At 36.9% G+C, this 23304-nt stretch overlaps 1 protein-coding gene across 2 annotated transcripts in view; it reads left to right on the top strand.

Annotated features, from left to right (window-relative positions):
- Positions 1-3843: 3843 nt before the first annotated feature.
- TMEM41B (transmembrane protein 41B) overlaps positions 3844-23304 on the top strand; it is a 24980-nt gene continuing 5519 nt past the window's right edge. The window contains exons 1-5 of one of the 2 annotated variants that reach the window (XM_042904573.1): positions 3844-3960; positions 4085-4207; positions 15037-15154; positions 17397-17525; positions 22949-23042. In XM_042904573.1, coding sequence (XP_042760507.1) covers positions 4087-4207; positions 15037-15154; positions 17397-17525; positions 22949-23042 — 462 coding nt within the window. In that variant the 5' untranslated portion in view covers positions 3844-3960; positions 4085-4086. Of the gene's footprint in view, positions 3961-4081; positions 4208-15036; positions 15155-17396; positions 17526-22948; positions 23043-23304 lie in introns of both variants that reach the window. The other variant, XM_042904572.1, reaches the window with a different exon arrangement.

The following is a 23304-nucleotide window of genomic DNA, read 5'->3' as shown; positions in this document are numbered from 1 at the left end:
GTTAGTACCCAAAATCTATAAAAACGTATCAAACTCAAAACCCAGAAAACAAATAATCCACTGAAAAAATGGGCAGAAGACATGAATAGACACTTTTCCAAAGAAGACATCCGGATGGCTAACAAACACGTGAAAAAATGCTCAACATCACTCAGGAAAATACAAATCAAAATCAAAAAGAGAAACCACCTCACACCTGTCAGAATGGCTAATATTAACAAGTCAGGCAACAACAGGTGTTGGTGAGGATGCGGAGAAAGAGGATCTCTTTTGCACTGCTGGTGGGAATGTAAACTGGTGCAGCCACTCTGGAAAACAGTATGGAGATTCCTCAAAAAACTAAAAACAGAAATACCCTACGACCCAGCAATTGCACCACTAGATATTTATCCAAAGGATACAGGTATTCTGTTTTGAAGGGGCACATGCACCATCGACAATAGCCAAAGTATGGAAAGAGTGCAAATTTCCATCGATGGATGAATGGATAAAAAAGATGTGGTATTATATACAATGGAGTATTACTGGGCAAACAAAAAGAGTGAAATCTTGCCATTTGCAACTACATGGATGGAACTAGAGGGTATTACAGTAAGTGAAATTAGCCAGATAAAGACAAATATCATATGAGTTCACTCATATGAGGACTTTAAAGTACAAAACGGACGAACATAAGGGAAAGTAAGCAAAAATAATATAAAAACAGGGAGGGGGACAAAACATAAGAGACTCTTAAATATGGAGAACAAACAGAGGGTTACTGGAGGGGTTGTTGGGGGGGGGGATAGGCTAAATGGGAAAGGGGCATTAAGGAATCTACTCCTGAAATCATTGTTACACTATATGCTAACTAACTTGGATGTAAATTAAAAAATAAATAATTAAAAAAAAATAATTTCTTACCTTGTCTTTCTGCTGCTATTGGGACACTCCTCAATTCTATCACCGAGAAGTCAGAATAAGCTTTGTAAATACTAATCTTAATATGTCCCTTTCCAGTTAAAAGTTCTTCAATGACTTCAGGTATCTTTGAGCATTAAGTTCATACTTCCAGCACTTTGTGACAAGTCCTTTGTCTTCTCTCTCTCATCTCATTTCTTTCCATTCTCCCACTCTTTGCTTGCACTTATTTGTCAGAGATTAGTAGTAGCTTCCAGCTTTTGCAAGTTTCCTTCTGCTTTTGCTAATTCCTACCCGTCCTTTATTTATATTTAGAGAGAGAACAAGCTTGTGAGCAGGAGAAGAGGGGAAGAAGGAGAGAGAGAATCTTTTTTTTTTTTTTTTTTTAATTTTTTTTTAACGTTTATTTATTTTTGAGACAGATAGAGACAGAGCATGAACGGGGGAGGGTCAGAGAGAGGGAGACACAGAATCGGAAACAGGCTCCAGGCTCCGAGCTGTCAGCACAGAGCCCGATGCGGGGCTTGAACTCACGGACCGTAAGATCATGACCTGAGCTGAAGTCGGCCGCTTAACCGACTGAGCCACCCAGGCGCCCCGAGAGAGAATCTTAAGTAGACTCCATGCAGGGGTTTTATCTGGCACCCTGAGGTCATGACTTGAGCTGAAATCAAGAGTTGAACACTCAACTGACTGAGCCGCCTAGGCACCCTTCCTATTCGTCCTTTAAATCAGCTTAATATTCATTCTACCTAGGAGACCTTCACTGCAACCCACTCTAATTTAGCTACCCCTCTTCTGCTAGTGCATTCTATGTACCTCTCAGTCAGTGTTATCACACGGCATTAATGAGGTTGTTCATCTTTTCCTAATTTGTTGGCTATTTAACTTTTTCTTCTGAGAATTGACTATTCATATCCTTTGCTTTTCTGTTGAGTTGTGCTTTTGTTATTAATTTGTAGTAATTATTTAATTTTTAAATTAATCTCTGCACCTAATATGGGACTTGAACTCACGACCCCAAGATTGAGTCATATGCTCCATGGATTGAGCCAGAGAGGCACCCCCCCCCCCCCCAATTTGTAGTAATTCTTTTTTACGTGGCAATATTTTTTCTCAGTCTATTCCTGGGTTTTGGGTTTTTTTTTTTTTTCTTTTGGTGCTTTTGTTATACTTTTAACTTTTTTATGCAATAAAATATATCAAATGCTAAAAAATCGTTGTATCTTACTGAAGACTCTCTATCCTGGGATGCCTGGCTGGCTCAGTGGGTGAAGCATGTGTGACCCCCAAGTTGGGCATAAAGATTACATCACAAAAATAAATAAAAATACAGAAACAAAACAAAAATACTTTATCCTAAAAATATAAATTTACTTTCTTAAGTATTTTATATTTTTGTTTTTTATACTTCTTTGAATTTTTGCCTTTTCTTTTTTTTAAAGTTTTTTATTTTGAAAGAGTGCGCTAGTGTGGGCACACAAGTAGGACAGGGCCAGAGAGAAGAAGAGAGAAGCCCAAGCAGGCTCTGCACTGGGGGCTTGATCCCACCAACCATGAGATCATGACTTGAGCTGAAATCAAGAGTCAGTCGCTTAACCCATGTGCCCCACTTTTTTGAATTTTTGAATAAGCATTTTCTACATTATTAACCTCTTCATAAATATAATTTTCTATGGTTGAACATTTATTCAGCGAATTTATTGAATGCCCACTTAGATGCTGGCACTCTGTCAGCTGCTGGGGGATACAATGGTGAACAAAAAGACAAGGCCCTTACATTGTAGAGGTGGCAGACAATGAACAAGTAAACAAATAATCCAAATAATAATTGCTTTTAATGACGATCATGAAGGAAATAAAATGGGGAGCTACCTCTTAGAGTGGTCATTGAAGGTCTTTAAAAACATTTTTTTTTTAAACGTGTATTTATTTTTGAGAGACAGAATGCGAGTGGGTTAGGGGCAGAGAGAGAGGGAGACACAGAACCAGAAGCAGGCTCCAGGCTCTGAGCTGTCAGCAGAGTCCCACGCAGAGCTCAAACTCACGAGCTGTGAGATCATGACCTGAGCCCAAGTCTGACGTTCAACCGACTGAGCCACCCAGGTGCCTCTGAAGGTGTTAATGCAAGTAGGCAGAGGTTGTGTACATAAAAGTTCCCTTCGATAAGCTCCCATAATTTAGTCAACTATTGTTTAGCGTTGGGTTTTTAGGTTGCTTCCACATTTACCATTATACTAATAAATAATGCTGTTAGGAATAACTCCCTGTGTATCCTTACTTCCATGAAATAGTTTCTTAGAAATATAATTACTGGATAGGAAGAGTATTTTATACAGACTGCCAAGTTGCTCTCAAGAGGAAATTCCAATACACTCACCAATAAGCTGAACACTGTTCTGAGATTTAAGTGTGGAAAAAGTTAACAGTCAACAACGGCACGTTTGGGCTCAGTGAAAGAAAAAGCTAAATGAGGTGACCTGGGTTTGCTAGTGAGGGGCGACAGGGTGAGGCAATGGGAAAGCTTCTAAACCCTTTTCTGCCATCCTGTGACCTTCACAGGTTATAGCTCCTCTCTGATCCTTAACTTTCCTTAAACTCGATCGGTTCGGATCAGGCTTTGTATTTTTCAACATTTTCAGACGAAACATCTAGACCCGACAGAGTGAAGACAGCCGCTTGGAGAATTGGTGAAGTCAGTACGCTGAATCACCATTCGCTGCGAAACGCCAACTAATCACTCGCGGGCACTTCCGGCGGCCGGGACAAAGGGTTTGAAGTTTCAAGGACCGCACTTCCGGATAATTAAAGCTGCGCATTAGATGCCTCTTGTCCTCGAGCTACAACAGATTCCGGGACTGCGACTGCGCATGCTCCATACAGTCGTGAGCAGGGGCGGGGCAGTGAACGGGGTGGGCCAGGGCCCTGACTTGTCTCGCGGTTACTGGGCGAGCGTGAGCGCGCGAGGCACGGGGGTGGCGCGGGGCGGAGCCTACTCCGAGTGGGCGCTGTAGGTTTCAGCAGAGCGTCGCTGTGCTCTCCGGGCTGAGGTCGTCTCAGGTGAGGTGGTCGCGCCGGAAGTGGCTGTGGCTGCGGCTGTGCCCCCTGGTGTAAGAAGCCTGAGGCGGAGGTGTTGTTAAGCGGGGGCGGCATCACTTCTCTTCCTTCACCTTCCCTGCAGCAGCCATGGCGAAAGGCAGAGTCGCCGAAAGATCGCAGACGGGGGCACTCCACACGACCCCTGTGGGGGACAGGGCAGCGGGGACGCGCGGTCTCATGACGCCAGGCAGCGGAGACTACTTGAAGGGTGAGTAGAACCGGAATCAGAGCTGGGGTTGGCCCAGAGGGGGTAGTGTGCCGGAGGGGCTTCGGAGTAGAAAGGACCCCGGTCTGTCCCAGGGATTTTCGAGGGGGCCTGCTTGGCACCCAGGGGCGCGGGAGCAGAGAGGGTTAGGGACCTGGGCTTGCTTGGGCCGCTGCCCACCTCAAGGCCAGACACTTAGGAGGTGGCTCGTAAATGCTGTTGTAGTTGAATTCAATTAAAAGAAGTGATGACACTGGCTTGTTTGAAGCTCAGGGAGGTTGTAAGCTTCATAATATTGAAGCTAGACAGAGCTGGAAGGAACTTCAAGACTCTTGCTTTATTTTCACTGATGAGGAAACTGAGGCCCAGAGTGGATATGGAACTTGCATAAAGTCACAAGATTAGTCAAGTAGTAGTTAAGAGCAAGGATTTAACTATGTCCAGGTGCCACTTCCAAGTGGCCTGCTCAACCACTTATGACTTTGGACTTGTTATCTTTAAAAACTCAGTGTCTAAACTGTACAGTGGGGATGACAAAGGTGATAGTAATAATAGCTTGCCGTGTGGATTACACAAAAATAATGGATGTAAAGCATTTAGTGTAGTGGCTTGTGTGAAGTGGAGACTAAATAAATGTTAATTATTATCATAGCTGAGATCTCCCATTCTCAAGCTTTTTTCCATTACACCATTCTGGCATTTCTCTGAACTTTAAATATTATTTTAAGAAGAAAGCATACCTCGAAGCTAAATACTTTGATTCCATCTTGGCATAGAGATTTTCACTGCTTTTCAAAAGTTAAAATGATTAAATTCTTTAAATATTTTTTAAAAAGCCCATAAACTTGAAGGGATCGTAACAAATGGCCATTGTGGAACACCACCGGTGATGGGTAGGGAGAGGGTCTTTGAAGACTGTCTAGCAACATCATAAGTATAGACAACAATAATGTATTGCACACTTTAGTTTAAAATGTCTTTAGTCTAATTTGACTTTTTAGGCTTTATGTATTTGGGTATTTCTCCATCTTATAGACAGTAGAGCCAAATAACTTCAAAACCCCAAAAATGAATTGTTGTTTAAGTATAAATCCACTCTAAATTAAAGGAACATTGTTTTGAAGATGCTGTTATGGAGAGTGACAATAATCCAAGTGTGTCCTGAAGACTTCTTCAGGAAGTCTTTCCAGATAGATCATTTCTAAAGATTGTCATTTGGTTTGCAGTAGCAGTCAATTTTTTTTATTACTGATTTTTGTTGTTTTAACCTAAAGCTATTTGGAAAATAAAACCTTGAAACCTCCAAAATGCTTTTATAATTGTTTATCTTTTATCATTAGAATAACCCATTCAACACAATTATTTTTATGATGCTATCAAACGACTTCTGTGCACTACACATCTATAGAAGGATAGAGGGAGATGTGAAGGCATGCCTTCAGGAAGAAGTAGGGTTTGCATTGTTAGAGAGAAGGTAAGGGATTCTGGGCGGAGGAAACATTAAGCTGGAAAGTTAGTGTGAATCTTTATGTCAGTAAACTTATTAACATTAATTTGTCAGGAATGGAGGATTTCTGTTGGGTATAGTAGGAGATAAGGTTGGCCATGATCAAAGTAATGTTGGTACAGAGGGATTTAAGTGCAAAGTTAGTGTTGTGTTTTTTTTTTTTAATGTTTATTTATTTATTTTGAGAGAGAGACAGCAGGGGAGGGGCAGAGAGAGAGGGAGAGAGAGAATCCCAAGCAGGCTCCTCACTGCTAGCGCAGAACCAGATGTAGGGCTCAAACTCACAAACCGTGAGGGATCACGACCTGAACTGAAACCAAGAGTGGTTGCTTAACCGACCAAACCACCCAGGTGACCAAACCACCCTGGCACCTCATTGCAAAGTTAGTTTTTTGATCCATCCTGTTAATTAGTGATTTCCAGTGTTTTCTTTTTCTTCTCTGCCTCTCAGTTTCTGTCTCTGTGTCTCTCTCTTTAATTAGTGTTAGGAATTCTTTCTCTGGGCAAAAGATTTTGTAGATCCCTTACATGATAGGGTTTGGTTGCTTATGGTAATGGTAATGAGCTGGTGATGTGGTGTCATTAGTAACTATTTAGCAACCAATTTTCCAGATTATGAAAAGCAATTTTTGTTAATTGCAGATGGTATCTGGTTTAACATCTCAAAAAATTAAAGGTTTTGGAGAAGAGATAAAAATTTTAATAACTTTTTTTAATGTTTATTTTTGAGAGAGAGAGATAGAGAGCAAGTGGGGGAGGGGCAGAGAGAGAAGGAGAAGAGCTTGATGTGGGGCTGGCTGAGTGTTGTGAACTGTGAGGTCATGACCTGAGCCAAAATCAAGAGTCGGACGCTTAACTGACTGAGCCACCCAGGCGCCCCAAATTTTAGTTAACTCTTGATTGAGAAATTCATCTATGTAACTTTGACAAATAGTTGTCATTGTGTGTATGCTTGAACTACTTTACATTCTACATGCAGTGTTTGGTATGTTTTAGTGGATTCCTTGCCATGACTCTGATCTCTAGTCTAACATCTGAGCCTTACAGACTGAGGACCACTGTGAAGACTTGACCAAGATAATAACACTGAGAGTCTAATTCTTGCATGATGAGGAAGAGTAAGTAAGAAGCACTTATGAGGCTCTTGATCTAATCTACATGCAAGAGTGCCTGAATGAGGGTATTTTATTTTCTTCTGTGTTATTTGTTCTGGCTGATTTGTTTACTAGCAAGTCATAGAAGTTTCCCACTTCGATTCAAGAGAACTGCTAGGACTGTGTTTTTTAAATATATATAGATCATCATCCTTGTGAGCAGCGAGAGCCCTGTGAGATCAGTTTGATGGGTAATGATGAGTCATTTTAAAAAATGGAAGAGAAAATAGAGTGCTTCATATGTAGTAGGGCATAAGTGTTCTTTGAATTTTATTTTTCGTTTTATAGATTTTTGTGTGTACTAATCATGATATAAAGCCGTTTATTATGATTGCAGCCAAAAATGTTTGAGAAACATTGTCTCAAAGTTGATTTTACTACTTTTAGAAGACAATATTGTTCAACTTTGGATAATACACCCCTCTCAGATGCCTGTTCTAGATCCTGCCTTGTTTATTTGGTTCAGTAAATATTCTTTGAGCATCTGCTGTGAGCAAGGTACTGGCCTAGAGGAAGAAAGAAGCTCTGATTACTGATAACCGGGAGTTAAGACTAAAATTGGCAACTGGATGTCAACCAAGGTGTTAGTATAATTTGTTGAGACAGTCTCAACCAAAATATTATGTATCAGGATTTTTGTGCTTATCAATAGAAAATACAATTGAAACCCTTGCTGAAAGAAGGTTGATTGATATATATAACTAAAAAATTGATAGATTAAGTGGGATTCCCTGGCTTCAGCCTGGAACCAGTGGCCCAATGAGCCCAGTGATCAGGATCAGATTGCTTTCATATCTTTGATGTCAGCTTTACCTTAAGGTTGATTTCTTGTGAAGGTCCAGGTAAGCTAAATACGTCCTTGATAACTTTGATAATGTTTTTCCTAGCATTGCCAATAAAAAATCTAAATATTCACACTGATTAGACTGTCTCAGATCAAATGCTTGTCCCTGAACCTATCACTGTTATCAGATTGGCTCAACCTGATTCATGTTTGACACCTAAAAAAATGGGAGTAGGAATGAGGCTAACTCAGTTTTCCCAAAGATGGATCTCTGTGATGGGTCACTCATGATTTTTCTCTATTTGTGCTCAACCATCTTCGTGAAGAAGGTGAATTTATATTACTGGTATTGGGTTAGATTAGATATAAGAAAAGGGTAAGGATTCTAATCAATGGTGTTGCTTCAGATGATATATCATGAAATCGAGGTTGGGCATGGAAGGAAGAAAAGTGAGGAGCCCAAGAGAAGGGAGAAAATGGAGGGAATAAGCTCACGAAAGAATAAAGGTGATCAAGGAATAGCATGTTGGAATTTAAAATGTCCAAGGTAGAGCAGTGTCGGGATGTGAGAACTTAGTGTGTCGCTGAAAGTGGGTGGCTAAAGTTGAATAGAAATGAACCTTAAAGACTTTTGAGCCTGGGTGGATCATCTAAATGGATGATGAATCTTTTAGGATTACGAAGAAATTTATTATAAGCTTGATCTCAGTCTTTGGTGAATGGAGGTGGGAAGCATCTGAAAGTGGTTAACTGAGTCTGAAGGTATGTGGATTGAATGGTACCACAATTGCAGGGCATAATCCTTAGAGAATGAGCTTTCGTACAAAATTGGTAGTGCCATTTTGTCTGGTACCTACAAACATGTTTTGTGTGTGTAATAGTCGATTATTTGTATTTTATAGTTATCTTAGCTGTTTACATTTATACTTGATGATACTGCTACCATTTTTTTATTTTTAAAAATTAAAAAAAATTCTAAAGCCCTTGAAATAAAATTTACTTACAAAAATACTGCAGTAGATTCTTGTGACCTTGAACACTTGTTAGAGTTTCTGTAAAGAGATGGGTCTTTTGCTTCTTCATGGTAGAATCAAGTAAGTTTAGAAAACATTGAATGTTGAGAACCTGATGACCTGATGGACCTGATGACCAGTAGAGTCATTCCTAAAATCTTGCAGATTTAGGAAGATTTTGCTTTTCAAAGGTTTTTTTTGTATGTATGTTTGTATGTCTGTATTTAAGAGAGAGTGAGCACGGGAGAGGGAGGGAGAGAGAGAGAGAGAGAGAAAGAGAATCTAAAGCAGGCTCCATGATCAGTGTGGAACCTGACTCGGGTCTTGATCCCATGACCCTGGGATCATGACCTGAGGCGAAATTAAGAGTTGGATGCTCAACTGACTAAGCCCCCCTATGCCCCTCAAAAGATTTTGATATGAAAATAGTAATGAAAATAGGGAGCTACTATAGGGCCATTAAGGTTATGACTTTTCAGAATAGATATATGCATATTAGGAGTTAGAGAAAAGGTGATCTTAAGAGGAAGAATTGAAGATACTGGGTGCATACAGAAGAGACAATTCTTTGAGCAAAATCTGGAAGGAAGTGTGTTGGCATTTAATGCAAAGATAAGGGGAAAGGATCAAGGGAGGATAATTTGAGGAACAGATCTTAAGGTAGAGATTGGGAAGCTCACTGAAGTGTGGAGGGAGTGTCATTGTTTGAGAATTGATGAAGATAGAATTAAAGGCTTGAAGAGACTTGAAATAGCCCTTTTGGAGTGTGCTGTGAAAGGATTATTTGCTAGTGATAACCTTATTTGAAGATAGAAAAAATTGTGAATTTGTAGGCTAAGAGAACATAATCTTGACTTTCTCTAGTAGTCTAATAGTAATTTTCGCCTGGGAGGAGGTTGGAAAGCAGAATATGGGGATAATTCAGATTGGGAATTAGTATGATGGAAGATGTGAAGGTTAATGAATGTGTAAAGTACTGTTGTGGATAGCTCTAAATGCTAAATGACATGGTACATTATAAAAATGTATGCTATACATGTAGATGTATAATTATTATTAAAACAAGATTTTCAACTTTTATTTGTGTAGAACTCTAAATCAATTACATGCTAGTCTCTGGACTTAATAGAATTACACTCAAGAATAATTGTTGAATCATAATATCTAACAACCCCTAGTTACCAGTTAGTGTGAAAGAAAGGAGAGCTTCAGGGGCGCCTGGGTGGGTCAGTCGGTTAAGCAGCCTACTTCGGCTCAGGTCATGATCTCGCGGTCCGTGAGTTCACGTCCCGCGTCGGGGTCTGTGCTGACAGCTGAGAGCCTGGAGCCTGTTTCAGATTCTGTGTCTCCCTCTCTCTGACTCTCCCCTGTTCATGCTCTGTCTCTCCCTGTCTCAAAAATAAATAAAACGTTAAAAAAATTTTTTTTTTTAAAAGAAAGGAGAGCTTCAATATTGAAGGTCATTTATTTTCTGCATTCTCATCAGTTTGTTTTCTGTGTTACTGTTGAACACAATGCTTGACAAAATTTGCCTAATTTTAAAGAGTGCAGAAAATAGGTATCAAGTTAAACATGGAGGTTAATTTTATTCAAATGTCTATGTGTTTCATCATCCAACTGTAAGACAACAAGTAGCAGTCAGAAATGTGTACTCTGGGAGCATTCAGGGTAGTGTTCTGTAGTCCAGTTAAATGTTGCCCGACACCTTTCTTCCCTCTGACTCCTTACTTAGGACTGGCAAATTAATAATGGGAAGAAAATACTATAGTTTAACTTTAAAGCTAGCTTGCTTAATGTCCTACTTAATTTTTTTTTAAAGATTTTATTTTTAAGTAATGTCTATACCCAATGTGGGGCTCACTCACAACCCAAGATCAAGAGTCTCTTGTTCTACCGACTGGGCCAACCAGCCACCCCTAATTGTTAATTTAAGAGAACTGTATAACCTGTTGAAATCTTATTATATTTAACTACAGTATGGATTAGAAAGCTGTAAATTCTTCTTATCTTTTAGTCTTCAACCAAGTTTCTACCTGCTCTGTGAATCTTGCCTCCATTACTCCAGCCCAGTAATCTTGCTTTCCTATATACTCAAAACCCCTTTGTGCCATTCATTCCTTGGTAATCTAGCTAATGGTGCTATCAGTTTCTTAGAAGCAGAGATTGAGGAAAACATTTTGTACATAATAGATGCTCAGCAGATCGTCCTAAGCAACTCTACATTTGACTGCATACCTTGCAGAGCAGAAGTCCTAAAGGAAAGTACCGAGAAAGAGGTGGGGGTTGGGGGGATATCAGCCATTTATTCTTACAATTCTTGTGTGCACAAATGTCTCCCATATGAAAAAAAAAAAAAAAAACAAAAACAGTGGTTTTGAAGAGTTTAAAAGATGCCAGTAATATTAAATTATTTGTATCAGTCCTTTTTGTACTCTGGACTTGATTCAAGCAGGGAAGTAAGTGAAAAGTGAAGGCTGAGCAAGTTAATTCCAGGTAGATTTAAAAGTAGCATGCCTTTAAGAAGTAGCAGGCCTTTCGAATAATTGTACAGAGTATGTGTGTGTACATACACTTTGCTTTGATGTCAGCCCATAGAAAACTATGCCATAAACCTCAATGTTTATATATTACTTTTATTTCTTTTCCTGTGGATTACCTCTTTATTTAACAAAGTAGGAAAATAAAATTTTAGCCTAGTGAGAAGTTTGTGTTTCAGTAGATTTTCTATTTAAAATCACATTTTTGGGGGCGCCTGAGTGGCTCAGTCAGTTAAGCATCTGACTCTTGGTTTTGGCTCAGGTCATGATCTCACGGTTCATGAGTTCAAGCCCCACATCAGGCTCTGTGCTGAGCTCCCTGAGGCTCCCTCTCTCTCTGCCCCTCCTCTGCTCTCTCTGTCTCTCAAAATAAAGAAACTTTAAAAAAATAAATAAAAAATTAAAAAAAATACATTTTTGGTTGAATTGGTTTTATTGCACACTGATTTTTTTTGTCACTTTTGGCTGATTATTCTTTTCTTTTTAGAGTGAGTAAATATGATTTCTTAAATTCTCAAGATAAGCATTGACTTAGATATCATAACCAAGGCAAAGATATGGACAATTAGGCATTTGTTATCATAAGATTCTGCAGAGATCTTTTCATATTATGCCTACCTCAGATGTTTAAGGTCTCTGTTCAATTTTCTGTGCTGCAAAACATACAAATACATTAGTGGATTAATGAACTATAGTGTTCAGTGGCAGGCATCCTGGTTTATTACTCCATTGAAGCCATCTTTTGTAGTATTTTATGATCCCATTGCTTCCTGCAGTAAATTTTAGAAATATGATATGAGTGGAGTGCCTGGGTGGCTCCATCAGTTAAGCGTCCAACTCTTGATTTCAGCTCAGGTCATGATCTCATTGTTCATGAGTTCAAACCCTACGTGGGGCTCTGTACTAAGTCTGCTTGTGATTCTGTCTGTCCCTGTCTCTGCCCCTCTGCAGCTCATGCTCTCTCTCTCTCAAAATAAATAAACTTAAAAAAAAAAAGAATATTTAAAAAAAAAGTATGATATGAGCAAGTAAATTTCTATTTGTAACTTGGTTTTTTAAGTACAGTCTTTTTTTAATAGTTGAAGTAAAGTCTTTTTTTTAACTTTAGTGTTCACATACTAGAGCTTGATAAACCTAATGTTGTCTTTCAGAAAGTCAGCTTTAATGAACAGATAAGAACAATTTGTATCTGGTATATCAAAGCACCAAACCTATGCAATTTGTGTTATAGCAGAAATTATGAGTTGATTATACATGGATATTAAAGGGCTTTGGGGATATACTTTATGCCATTCAGTTCCTTAGGAATTTTTTTAATAGTGCAACCTCCTTAGGGCCTCTATTTACTTACCTATAAAATAGGCAAAGTGGGCCATATTGTTTTCTCTTAAGTTTTAATGTACATGCAGATCACCTGGGTATCTTATTAAAACACAGATTCTGATTTAGTAGTTTTGGCATGTTTGCCTGAGAATGTGCATTTTTTAATGTTTATTCTGAGAAACAGAGAGAGTGAGCTAGCAGGGGAGGGGCAGAGAGAGGATCTTAAGCAGGCTCTGCTCTGTCAGCATAGAGTCCAATGCGGGGCTTGATCTCAAGAACCAGGAGATCATGACCTGAGCTGAAACTAAGAGTCGGATGCTTAACTGACTGAGCCACCCAGGCGCCCTCTGAATCTGCATTTCTAACAAGCTCCTGGTGATACCAATTCATGTAGTTCACACAGTACACCTTGCGTGGAGCTAGGTGGTTTGTATTGCTCCATGTTTAACATAGAATTGGGCAAAATCTTACCAATTCAGTTGTAAAATATATAAAACTACAATAAAATGAGACAAGGTATAAAAATGAAGTTTGTCTTTTAGTTAAGGCTTTTTGGTTGAAAGGAGCAGAAATAAGTTTTAACTAGCACCAATAAAAAAGGAGATTCTTGCAAATATATGAGACAATCTCGGGGCTCCTGGGTGGCTCAGTTGGTTAAGTGTCCAACTTCAGCTCATGTCATGATATCGCAGTTTGTGAGTTCAAGCCTTGCATTGGCTCTGTGCTGACATCTCAGAGCCTGGAGCCTGCTTTGGATTCTGTGTCTCCCTCTCTCTCTGCCCCTGCCATGCTCACTGTCTCTCAAAAATAAACGTTTAAAACTTTTTTTTTTTTAAAGAGGCAATCTCACTGGCATCCGTGAGCAAGAAATGAAATATAGCTAGGCTTTAAGGGAAGTGGAAAGTTAGAAGTTAACAAGTAGGTTAGCTATAGCTCCCACTTGGGCTCTCTGCGTTTTTGTTTTAACCTCCACTCTTACATTTTCTGGTACATGTCTTTGGCCTGCCTTGTCATTATCTGTGGCCTTCACTGCTTGATCTTTCAGCCTCAAGACATACCACCTCTTGACAACAGTATCTCTTTTAGTTCAAATTTTCAAGAGACAATTTGGTCAGCCAATAATGAGTTTCTACTTGAGTCAGGTGTCCAACCTTGGGCAAGTTAGCCTTCTGTTGTTTGGGAAGGTAGTGTTGGAATCAAAGGGCCAACGAGATTAGCCCCTTTGAGAGGAAGGGGAAGATGAGAAAGTTTCCCTGAGGAGGAGGGTGTTACTCAACTGTGCAGTGATACCTATCTAATACGTTTATATAAATGTTTGAGAAGAAGAATTTGCCAAATGAACGAATAGAGTACAGGCATTTGTTTTAGGATACTTCATAAAAAGTATGTATAAAAGTTACACAGGCAGTAGTTAGGGAGGGGCATAGTGGTAGATTCATTCTCAGAGAACTAAAAGTAATTCTTATGGTATACATATATTTTTTAATCCCCTGAGCATTAAAAGTATGTACATGGAATAATGGTAAATGTGCACAATAAAAATTATGCCACCACTTCTGTTTCCACAGAGAGCACTACTAAGGTATCTTGGCCTTGCCTCCCCACTAATGACTACTTCCTGATAAAAACAGCTCATTCTTGCTCATTCTTCTACTTGCCGTTTCCTGGATCTCATTCCATACTTTTATCTTTTTATTTATTTATTTATTTACTTATTTTTATTTTTTATTTTTATTTTTATTTTTATTTTTAGAGAGAGAGAGCATGTGAGCGGGGGATAGGGGCAGAGGGAGAGAGAGAGAGAATCTTAAACAAGCTCCACACTCAGCAAGGAGCCTGACACTGGGCTCGATCCCATGATGCTGGGATCATGACCTGAGCCAAAATCAAGAGTCAGACGCTCAACTGACTGAGTCACTCGTGTACCCTGTACTTTTATGTTGCATATAATTTTTTAGATAACACGAAGAGTACCTTGTAAGGGAATGTGAACAAATTCTGCCATTCTTGGAGTCCCAGAGAGCCACCCAAAACATTTGAGGCTCAACTATATTCTGAAGCGTTTGGTGTAAAAAGTACTGTATTAACATTCACCAGTTGTATTAGTCAATTTCTGGGTTCTTGTGACAGTTGAAGTAATTGCCGCTTTACCTCATTTTTCCTAAGAGGGCATTCTGTCTATGTTGTCAGCTCCCAATATAAATAAATTTGAAAGTCAGTGACAGTAACTAGAGCAATGCCCTCTTTTGTCCTTTGGCTTATCAGCAAATCAATGCTGCAAATTCTGGTGTTCTGTTTTTTCATGCTTCTGAAATGGGTATTTCCCCCCGAAGCAATATGCCTGGTTAATAAATGGCAAATACATTAGTAGTTAAATTTCTATGTTAAAACTGAGCAAAAGTATGAACAGTTTATTGGGGAGGAAAGTCGTTAAGGAAATTATTTGCTGACTTGGAATACTGTCTTTTAAAAGTATTTATCTTAATTATAGCTTTTTTTTTTTTTCCCTTTCAGAAAAAGCCTGTGCAGAAGCTGGGTCAGCAAGAATGTCACTTCTTATATTGGTGTCCATTTTCTTATCTGCAGCTTTTGTTATGTTTTTGGTATATAAAAATTTTCCTCAGCTTAGTGAGTAAGTATACAGAAAGAAACTGAAAAATGCCTAGACATTTATAGATAAAGTAGATTAAAAGTTAAACTAATTTGAAGCAACAGAACTGTCATGGTGAGTGTATATTAGCTATCATGATTTGTAGCAAGTCTCTAGTGACACTTATTTAAATACTCTTTCCCAAATATGCCTCCTGATTTTCTGTGCAGGGTTTTCCTAGCACTGCTCCTGTAATTAAAGCCTCATCTTTCTAATGGCTTTCAAATTAAAAAAATATATATAACTATATTAAGAAATAGATTTTTATGTCATGATCCTGTAGGCATGTGCCTGTCCCTTGTACCCCGCTCACTTGCATACATGTATACATACAAAATTAAAGTTTCCTGAAACAGGTGGTGGTCTCTGATATTTTCTAAATTGTTCTATTTATTTAATTTTTCATGCTAGTAGTGACCAAGCAAGCTTATTTTAAAATCCATAAAAGACACCTGTGGTTTGAAAACCATTGATGCTCTTCTTCTCTGCTTTCCCTACCTTTCCATCTATGTTTTCTCCCTTCCTTCTTGTGATCAGTTTGTCTGCTTCTATTCATTCATTTCTATCCCCACCGCATCTCTCTCTCCTAGCTCTTTTTCTTTTCCCTGTTTTATGGAAATGATATGACCTGAATAGGTAGTTTTCGCAGTGAAATGGACTTTATAAAAAAAATAACTTGTATTATCTTAAATACATCCAAAACTCCTTAGCCAAAACCTTGGGGTGAAATGTGTTTCAGAATTTAGAATTTTTCCATTTTTGGACAGGTAACATGGAACAAATTCTGTTATGTAGTACCTCCAACAGGATCTGGGGAAGGATCCCATTATCAAATTCATTAATATTTTTTGCAGAGGAATGGGCATGATAAAAGACTATGATATTTAAGTGTGGGTCAATTTTTGCTGACAAAAATATGAAGAACTTTTGGTTTTCAGAGTTTTTTGAATTTTAGGGAAGAGATTATGGAGCTGAAACATACTTTAAGAAGGCAAAATATCCCAGGGCTGTTTAACCACAGTAATACCAACCTATGTTAATCATAGATTACATAAAAGACTTACTAAAATGTAGTTAGACTTTCAACCAGAGCCAGACTAGTGTGGTAATGGAGAACTGTGAAATATGATTTCAGGGTGTTTGGAAGTTCCCGTTTCCTCTAAATTCCTTTCAATAACAATTCCTCATGCTTGAAATTTTTGTAATTAAACTTATTTTTATTTTCATACTTTGATTTCTTATGTCAGTGTAAATGCTTTTGGGAGGCTAGCATGTTATATTGTTAGGTTACTATTAGTGTTATTGAATTTTAGATCCTTTCTGGTTTTGATCAAGGAGGAGGCAGTTAAGAGCTGACTGAAAGAGAGCAAGAATATATAGATTAAGGTTGTCTTTGCTCCCAATCTGCTCTAAGAACGATAACATCACTTGTGTACAAGTGTGCTGTTATACACTGTTAATGTTCCACTTATTTCTTTGTGTGTGTGTGTGTGTGTGTGTGTGTGTACACACCCCTATGAAGAGTTTTTTGGTTTTTAAATTTATAAATGAGAAATCACAGTTTACCTACTATTTTTATAGAAATTAGGCAGCAGTCTGTCATTGTTCTGCAAGATTGGTTAAATTTTATCATGTAAACAAATGGGCACAATATACATTAAACACAAACGTAATTATTTGAGCCTTTTATAAGTAAGAAATTCAGTTCCAAATAAGGCACCAAATATAAAGTAAGATTAATAGAAAAGGAAAAATGTGTAAGTTTTTATCTGAACTTTGAGTTGAAATATTCCAGAAGATATGTGAACTGTAAATTCATCAAAAATTTTACTTAATTTTAGTTGTAATTAATTATTGATTTTAGCTTCTCATGAGGATTACCCAAAATGATGTTAAATATGTTTTGAATATGCTAACATCAGTAGTTCACTTTTTAACTCAAAATTTATACCAGTGTTGGAGCAAATGCTTTTAATCTAATTTAGTTTGGGTCATTCTGAACTTTCATACATAGATAACATGTCTCAAGAAATTATATTAAATCATTAAAAACAAATAGTTATAGACTTTTGAACTTAAAACTTATGAATTTATGGTTAATATAATACAGATCAAAGCGCCAAATCATTTTGGATAAAACTTCATGTTTTGAACTTGATTTTGATATTAATTATCTTGGCAAATTTCTGCTTTAAAATTTTTCACTTTAATTTTATTTCTTTAGAGAAGAAAGAGTGAATATGAAGGTTCCCAGAGATATGGATGATGCCAAGGCTCTAGGAAAAGTTTTATCCAAATATAAGGACACCTTTTATGTACAAGTACTTGTAGCTTATTTTGCTACATATATTTTGTATCCTTTTAACTGAAAAAACTGTTAATCTAGTTTTGTTCAAGAAAGAAGTCTTAAAGGGTCTGTTTAGTTATGCATAACTATTTTTTTCTTTTAAAAGTTATTAATTTCATGTAACATTAAATAAAATATTGAAAAATTAAATGGAAAAAATTATCACTTTATCTCCTCAACTCAGTTATTATTTTTGAATATTTACTACCAGTTTTTTTGTATTCTGCTTATTTCACTTATCATAAACATTTTCCTCTCCTCTGCATTATTCAAGATAATTATCTATTTAATTTATGATTGTATTAGTTAATTGATTATTTTAATTTAGTTTATTTGTTTTGAATAGTCACCACAGCATAATTTTTAAAAATACTCCCTTAGGTTTGAAGATATAATTTGTAATTAATTTTTTGCTTTTATACATGTTGTGTTATAAATCTTTCTGTTTGTGATTTTTTTCTTCCATTTAATGGTTTCTTTGTAAAAAGATCTTAAGTGGAAAATTAGTCATTCAAAGGATATAAATTTTTAAAATAACTCTTGGTATATATTTCTTTATTTTATAGAAATATATGTTGTATTAATTAGTCAGGAAAATAGCTTTATTCTTCCTGCGTATTTTCAAACTGCTTATGCTACTGGTGATTAGTCTTCCAGTTACAGGCTTTAACTTCAATCTGATTTTTGTATCTTTTATTTTAATCCAACCTATTTTCAAATCTTCTCATTTAATGAAACACATTATCTCGATTCTGTAAAGGTAATCATTCTCCTTTTGAAACCAACATTTATTTTTAAAAGTTAAACTAGTTACTTTATTAATTCTCTCAAACTCTTTATATTCTTGCTTCCTGTTTTATTTCCTGAATTTCTTTTGGCTTATGGGACTTCGCAATTAAAACTTTTTCTTGTAAAATTCATTAGCATTTTCTTTTCTTGGATTTATAGTAGACTAGATATTATGTATTTAACATATATATATGTTTTTCTATACTTGCCTCCTTATATAAATGTTGTCAGTATATTCTTAAATACCCTGAAGCAGTTATTCCTAGCATAAACAGTTTGTTATTAAGTATGTTAACAAAAACTTTTGCTGATAATACAAACATTCCTTTATCTACCTGGTGAGAATACATTTTTATTTAGGCACTTTGTCATCTTACTTATTATGAGAAAAATCCAAATTTGGGAAAAATTTAGAGAATAATTATTATGCATCTGTCTTTCAGCAGGTTATTTGGCAGCTATTTGTAAAGTGATTTAATAATACATAAACTGTTTTAAGAAATCCATAACTGCTCCCCTTTCCTACTAATTCCATTTTAGAACCTATCTGGGAAAACCATAGTGTTAGTGTTAGACTTAAAGGTTATTTTGCCTCTATACACTTTAACCATAAATTAAAATATTTTCCTCAAGTAAGATAAAAACTTGATTCCTTTTTTTTAATTTGGCATTTATAAGGTTTTTGTGAACAAGGCATACAGTTTTTGTTTACTTTGGAAAGTCATCTTTTTTTTTTTTTTTTAACCCTACTTTGCCTCTCAGCTTTGGGAGGGATAACATGTCTGAGGGATAAAGGAGATACCCACTCATAAGGTCAGTCAACCAGTTAGCATAAATGGATCTTCACAATCTCTGGGGTTATAAATGTTATAGCCTAGTTGTCTTAATATCCATATGCAAATTAGTAGAAAAGGATAAACTGTCCTATAGAAAGTGAATTGAAAGTGTAAGAAGGGTTTTATTATTACAAAATACAGGGGCACCTGGGTGGCTCAGTCGGTTAAGCGGCCGACTTCGGCTCGGGTCATGATCTCGCAGTCCGTGAGTTCGAGCTCCGCGTCAGGCTCTGTGCTGACAGCTCAGAGCCTGGAGCCTGTTTCAGATTCTGTGTCTCCCTCTCTCTGACCCTCCCCCATTCATGCTTTGTCTCTCTTTGTCTCAAAAATAAATAAACGTTAAAAAAATTTTTGAAAAAAAAAAATATTTGGTTTGAAGTTTTAAATTTTATCAATTTTTAAATTTTTTTTAATGTTTATTTATTTTTGAGAGAGAGAAAGACAGTATGAGCAGGGGAGGTGCAGAGAGAGAGACAGGGAGACAGAATCCGAAGCAGGCTCCAGGCTCTATGCTGACAGCTCAGAGCCAGACTTGAACTCAAGGACCGCGAGATCATGACCTGAGCCAAAGTCAGACGCTTTACCGACTGAGCCACCCCAGGAGCCCCTAAGTTTTACATTTTAAATATTGGTTAATAGTAAAAATACATATATTGGTTAATATTGTCAATTCAGGAGGTTTTATTGCATATTGTTATTGTTGCCTTGATATGTAAGTGATTGTAATGATTTTACATCTCATTTTAGATTTTTATAACATAACTTGTTAAGTTCATGTTGTCTTATAATTTTCTATTTTCACTTTTGAATCTTAAGCTCTTTATTAAAAAGATACTTTTTAAAATTCAGTGAACAAAAAAGAGAAAAGACTTTATCTTAGGGCATATAACTGATACAGTGTTAATTAATAGAAAGAAATATAATTGAACAACATGTAATTTTTAAATTTTCTAGTTGACATTAGAAAAAGTAAAAAAACACTTGAAATCAATTTAAGTAATACATTTTACTTGAACCAATATGTCAAAATATTATCATTTTAACACGCAATCAGCATAAAAATTGAGGTATTTTTACATTCTTTTTTCACACTAAGTCTTTGAAATTTGTGTGTTTTGCACTTATAGCACTTGAGTTCAGACTACGTACATTTCAGTGTCTCCATAGTTACATATGGCTAGTGGCCACCGTCTTCAGCAGTGTAGTATTAGTACCTTCACTGGTATTATGTAATGTCAAACTTGAATATAAATGGCTTTTTACATTATAATTATTTTATTCATAATCAGTTTTTTAATTTACTAATTATATTCTAAGTACAAATCTAGTGTTTTGAGCATTCAAAGGTAGAACAACTATTTCCATCTGGGGCACTAGGGAATTACGGGTAGAGATGGCACAGTCTCATTCTGAGCAGATCTAGAGCAGAGCTTACAAGCACAGGGTGTGGTTAACAAGTGATCAGTCATCCAGTTTAGTTGGACTATAGGGTATGAAAAGGGGAGGATAGAGACACAAGTGTAGGGAGATAGGACAGACACTGCACTCAGACTGTAGAGGACTTTGAGTACCAGGCTGAGGAATTTAGAATATTCAGTGGTATTGGGTAGTCACTGAAGACTTTTGAGCTATGGATGACATTAAATGTGTCACCATCATCTCTTTTTTTATTTCCCTAAGGCTAAAATCTTAGGGTAATTTAAAAATTTCTTTTATTATGGAAAATTTTAAACCTACACTAAAGTAGAGAAAATCATACAGTGGACTCCTGTGTACCCATCATCTAGCTTCAGTAGTTATCCATATTATACCAGTTTTGTTCTTGGTGGTTACCTTTCTTTGGCTTTGTATTTTGGGCTGTTTAGAGAAAAAAGGGAATAGGTAGAGGACTCTGTTTAGGGTTGGGAAAGGAAGATAACATTTACTTTGATTTAGGACATGCAGAATTTTAAATATTCAAATAGAAGTATCTGTACCCAAATGTCAGTAGGGAACTGGTTGCATAAGCCATGGCAAGTCTAAACACTGGAGTGTACTTAAAAATGAGAAATGTCTCGGGGCGCCTGGGTGGCTCAGTCGGTTAAGCGGCCGACTTCGGCTCAGGTCATGATCTCACGGTCCGTGAGTTCGAGCCCCGCGTTGGGCTCTGTGCTGACAGCTCAGAGCCTGGAGCCTGTTTCAGATTCTGTGTCTCCCTCGCTCTGACCCTCCCTCGTTCATGCTCTGTCTCTCTCTGTCTCAAAAATAAATAAACGTTAAAAAAATAAAATAAAATAAAATAAAATTTAAAAAAAAATGAGAAATGTCTATGTGGTTAAGGCATTCTTACCTCCAGGATATAATGTTAAATGAAAAGAGCAAGGTGCAGAATAGTAAGTCAGTATGCAATGTTTTATCTAAGCAGGGGAGGATGATATGAGTACACACATACACAAGGAGATAATTTATCTGTTTTTGAAAAGAAAAATTATTTTTTTTAATGTTTATTCATTTTTGAGAGAGCACAAGCAGGGGAGGGGCAAAAAGAGAGAGAATCTGAAGGAAGCTCCAGGCTTAAAGCTGTCAGTGCAGAGCCAGTCGTGGGGCTCAAACTCACAAGCCTGATCATGACCTGAGCTGAAGTTGGATGCCTAACCAACTAAGCCACCCAGGCGTCCCAAGAAAGGATATTTTTAAAAGCCAATACAATGTTTACCTGTGGGGGGAGAGATGACAGAGGGATGGAAGTCATTCTCTAGATGTACTTTATTGCGTAGATTTGACTTTAGAACCAAGTAAATATTTTACATAATTATAAAATGAGTTAAATCAGGGTGAAAAAATAAACAGGAAAAAATCATTACTTTTGGCCATGAGACGGGTGGATGAGTAAGTCAGGTTGCCAGGAGACAGGGAGAGAATCTCCTCTGAGGAAGTGAAGGTGAGGCACACTAGCTGGATAGAATACGTTGGTCAAGGAAAGCCTAGGTTTTCTTGAATTCATAGGCATCAGAGTGGGTTTATACAGCAGGGATCCTGTGGAAGAGCAAGAAACTGAAGATGAAAGAAGCCAGAAAAAAGAAAGGAGATTGAGATGAAAACATGAATAGAGTAGGAGAATGGGTGAAGATAGAAATTTTAAAAGAAGCATAGATGTTGAAGGAATTCACTCTGACTTGTAAGTAAATCATGTTAGGGGTTTTTAAAAGGGGGTAGGGGGATTCCAGACTAAAACTGGGAGCAAACAGGAAGTAGTAAAAAGCATAATTCTTAAAAGTAAGGTTTGTGATCTTTATTCTGTAACCTCTATCCTTTTTTTTAATGAGTAGTGCATTGAGGTAAATGTTTATAAGTTAAATTAGAAACAAGTAATTATCATACCCTAGATTTCCACAGAAACCATGTTTCTTGAACACATTTAGGAGTAAATGCAGTGCATTAGAGAAGCATATAAGATTACTGAAGACCTTTGTTCTCTCTCTCTCTCTCTTTTTTTTTCCCCTCCCTTTTGTTTCTTTTGCCAAAGTGCCCAGTTCTTTATCTGGAACACATTGGATATTTGTCTTGGTTTTTCTTTCAGTAACACACTCTTAATAGCATTGTATTTATAATAATGCTAGAAAATGGTCAATTTAGAGTTAAAGGCATCATAACTGATGGTTTTTTAAACTTTTAGATACAATTTTGCTTTCTTAATACTGAGATACAGATACAATCTTATTAACATGATAACTTCTGTATTGATACTTGTTTTCTGAAATGTTTGATTTGTCTTTTAAAAATTCCATTGTATTATGTTTTAATCCTTAACTTAGAAGTTAACAGCTTGCAAACATTTGCTATTCCAGGCTCTATATTTCTCAGTATACTCTCAGGGTTTCTTTATCCCTTTCCGCTAGCCTTATTTCTTGTTTGTTTGGTAAGTATATAAAATGAATTTGGGAGACTAGAAAAAAAGTAGCTTTTGATAGAATGATGAGGGAGAAGGATGGCATCTGGTCCCACTAGTTTGTGTAAACATAAACTCATTAGTTTTAAGAGGTGATTAATGTTTAAGTAATATCTTTTAACTCCCCCCATAAGCAGATGTTATAGTTTGCTTTTTTCTTAGAACAGGGGCATCACAGACTTAAGTCCAGAGCTGGAGGTGGTATTTTCAAGCATAGCAGTTGAAAAAAAAT

This window comes from Panthera leo, chromosome D1 (genome assembly GCF_018350215.1).
Source record: "Panthera leo isolate Ple1 chromosome D1, P.leo_Ple1_pat1.1, whole genome shotgun sequence".
NCBI lineage: Eukaryota > Metazoa > Chordata > Mammalia > Carnivora > Felidae > Panthera > Panthera leo.
This window is presented reverse-complemented; position numbering and strand designations above follow the sequence as displayed.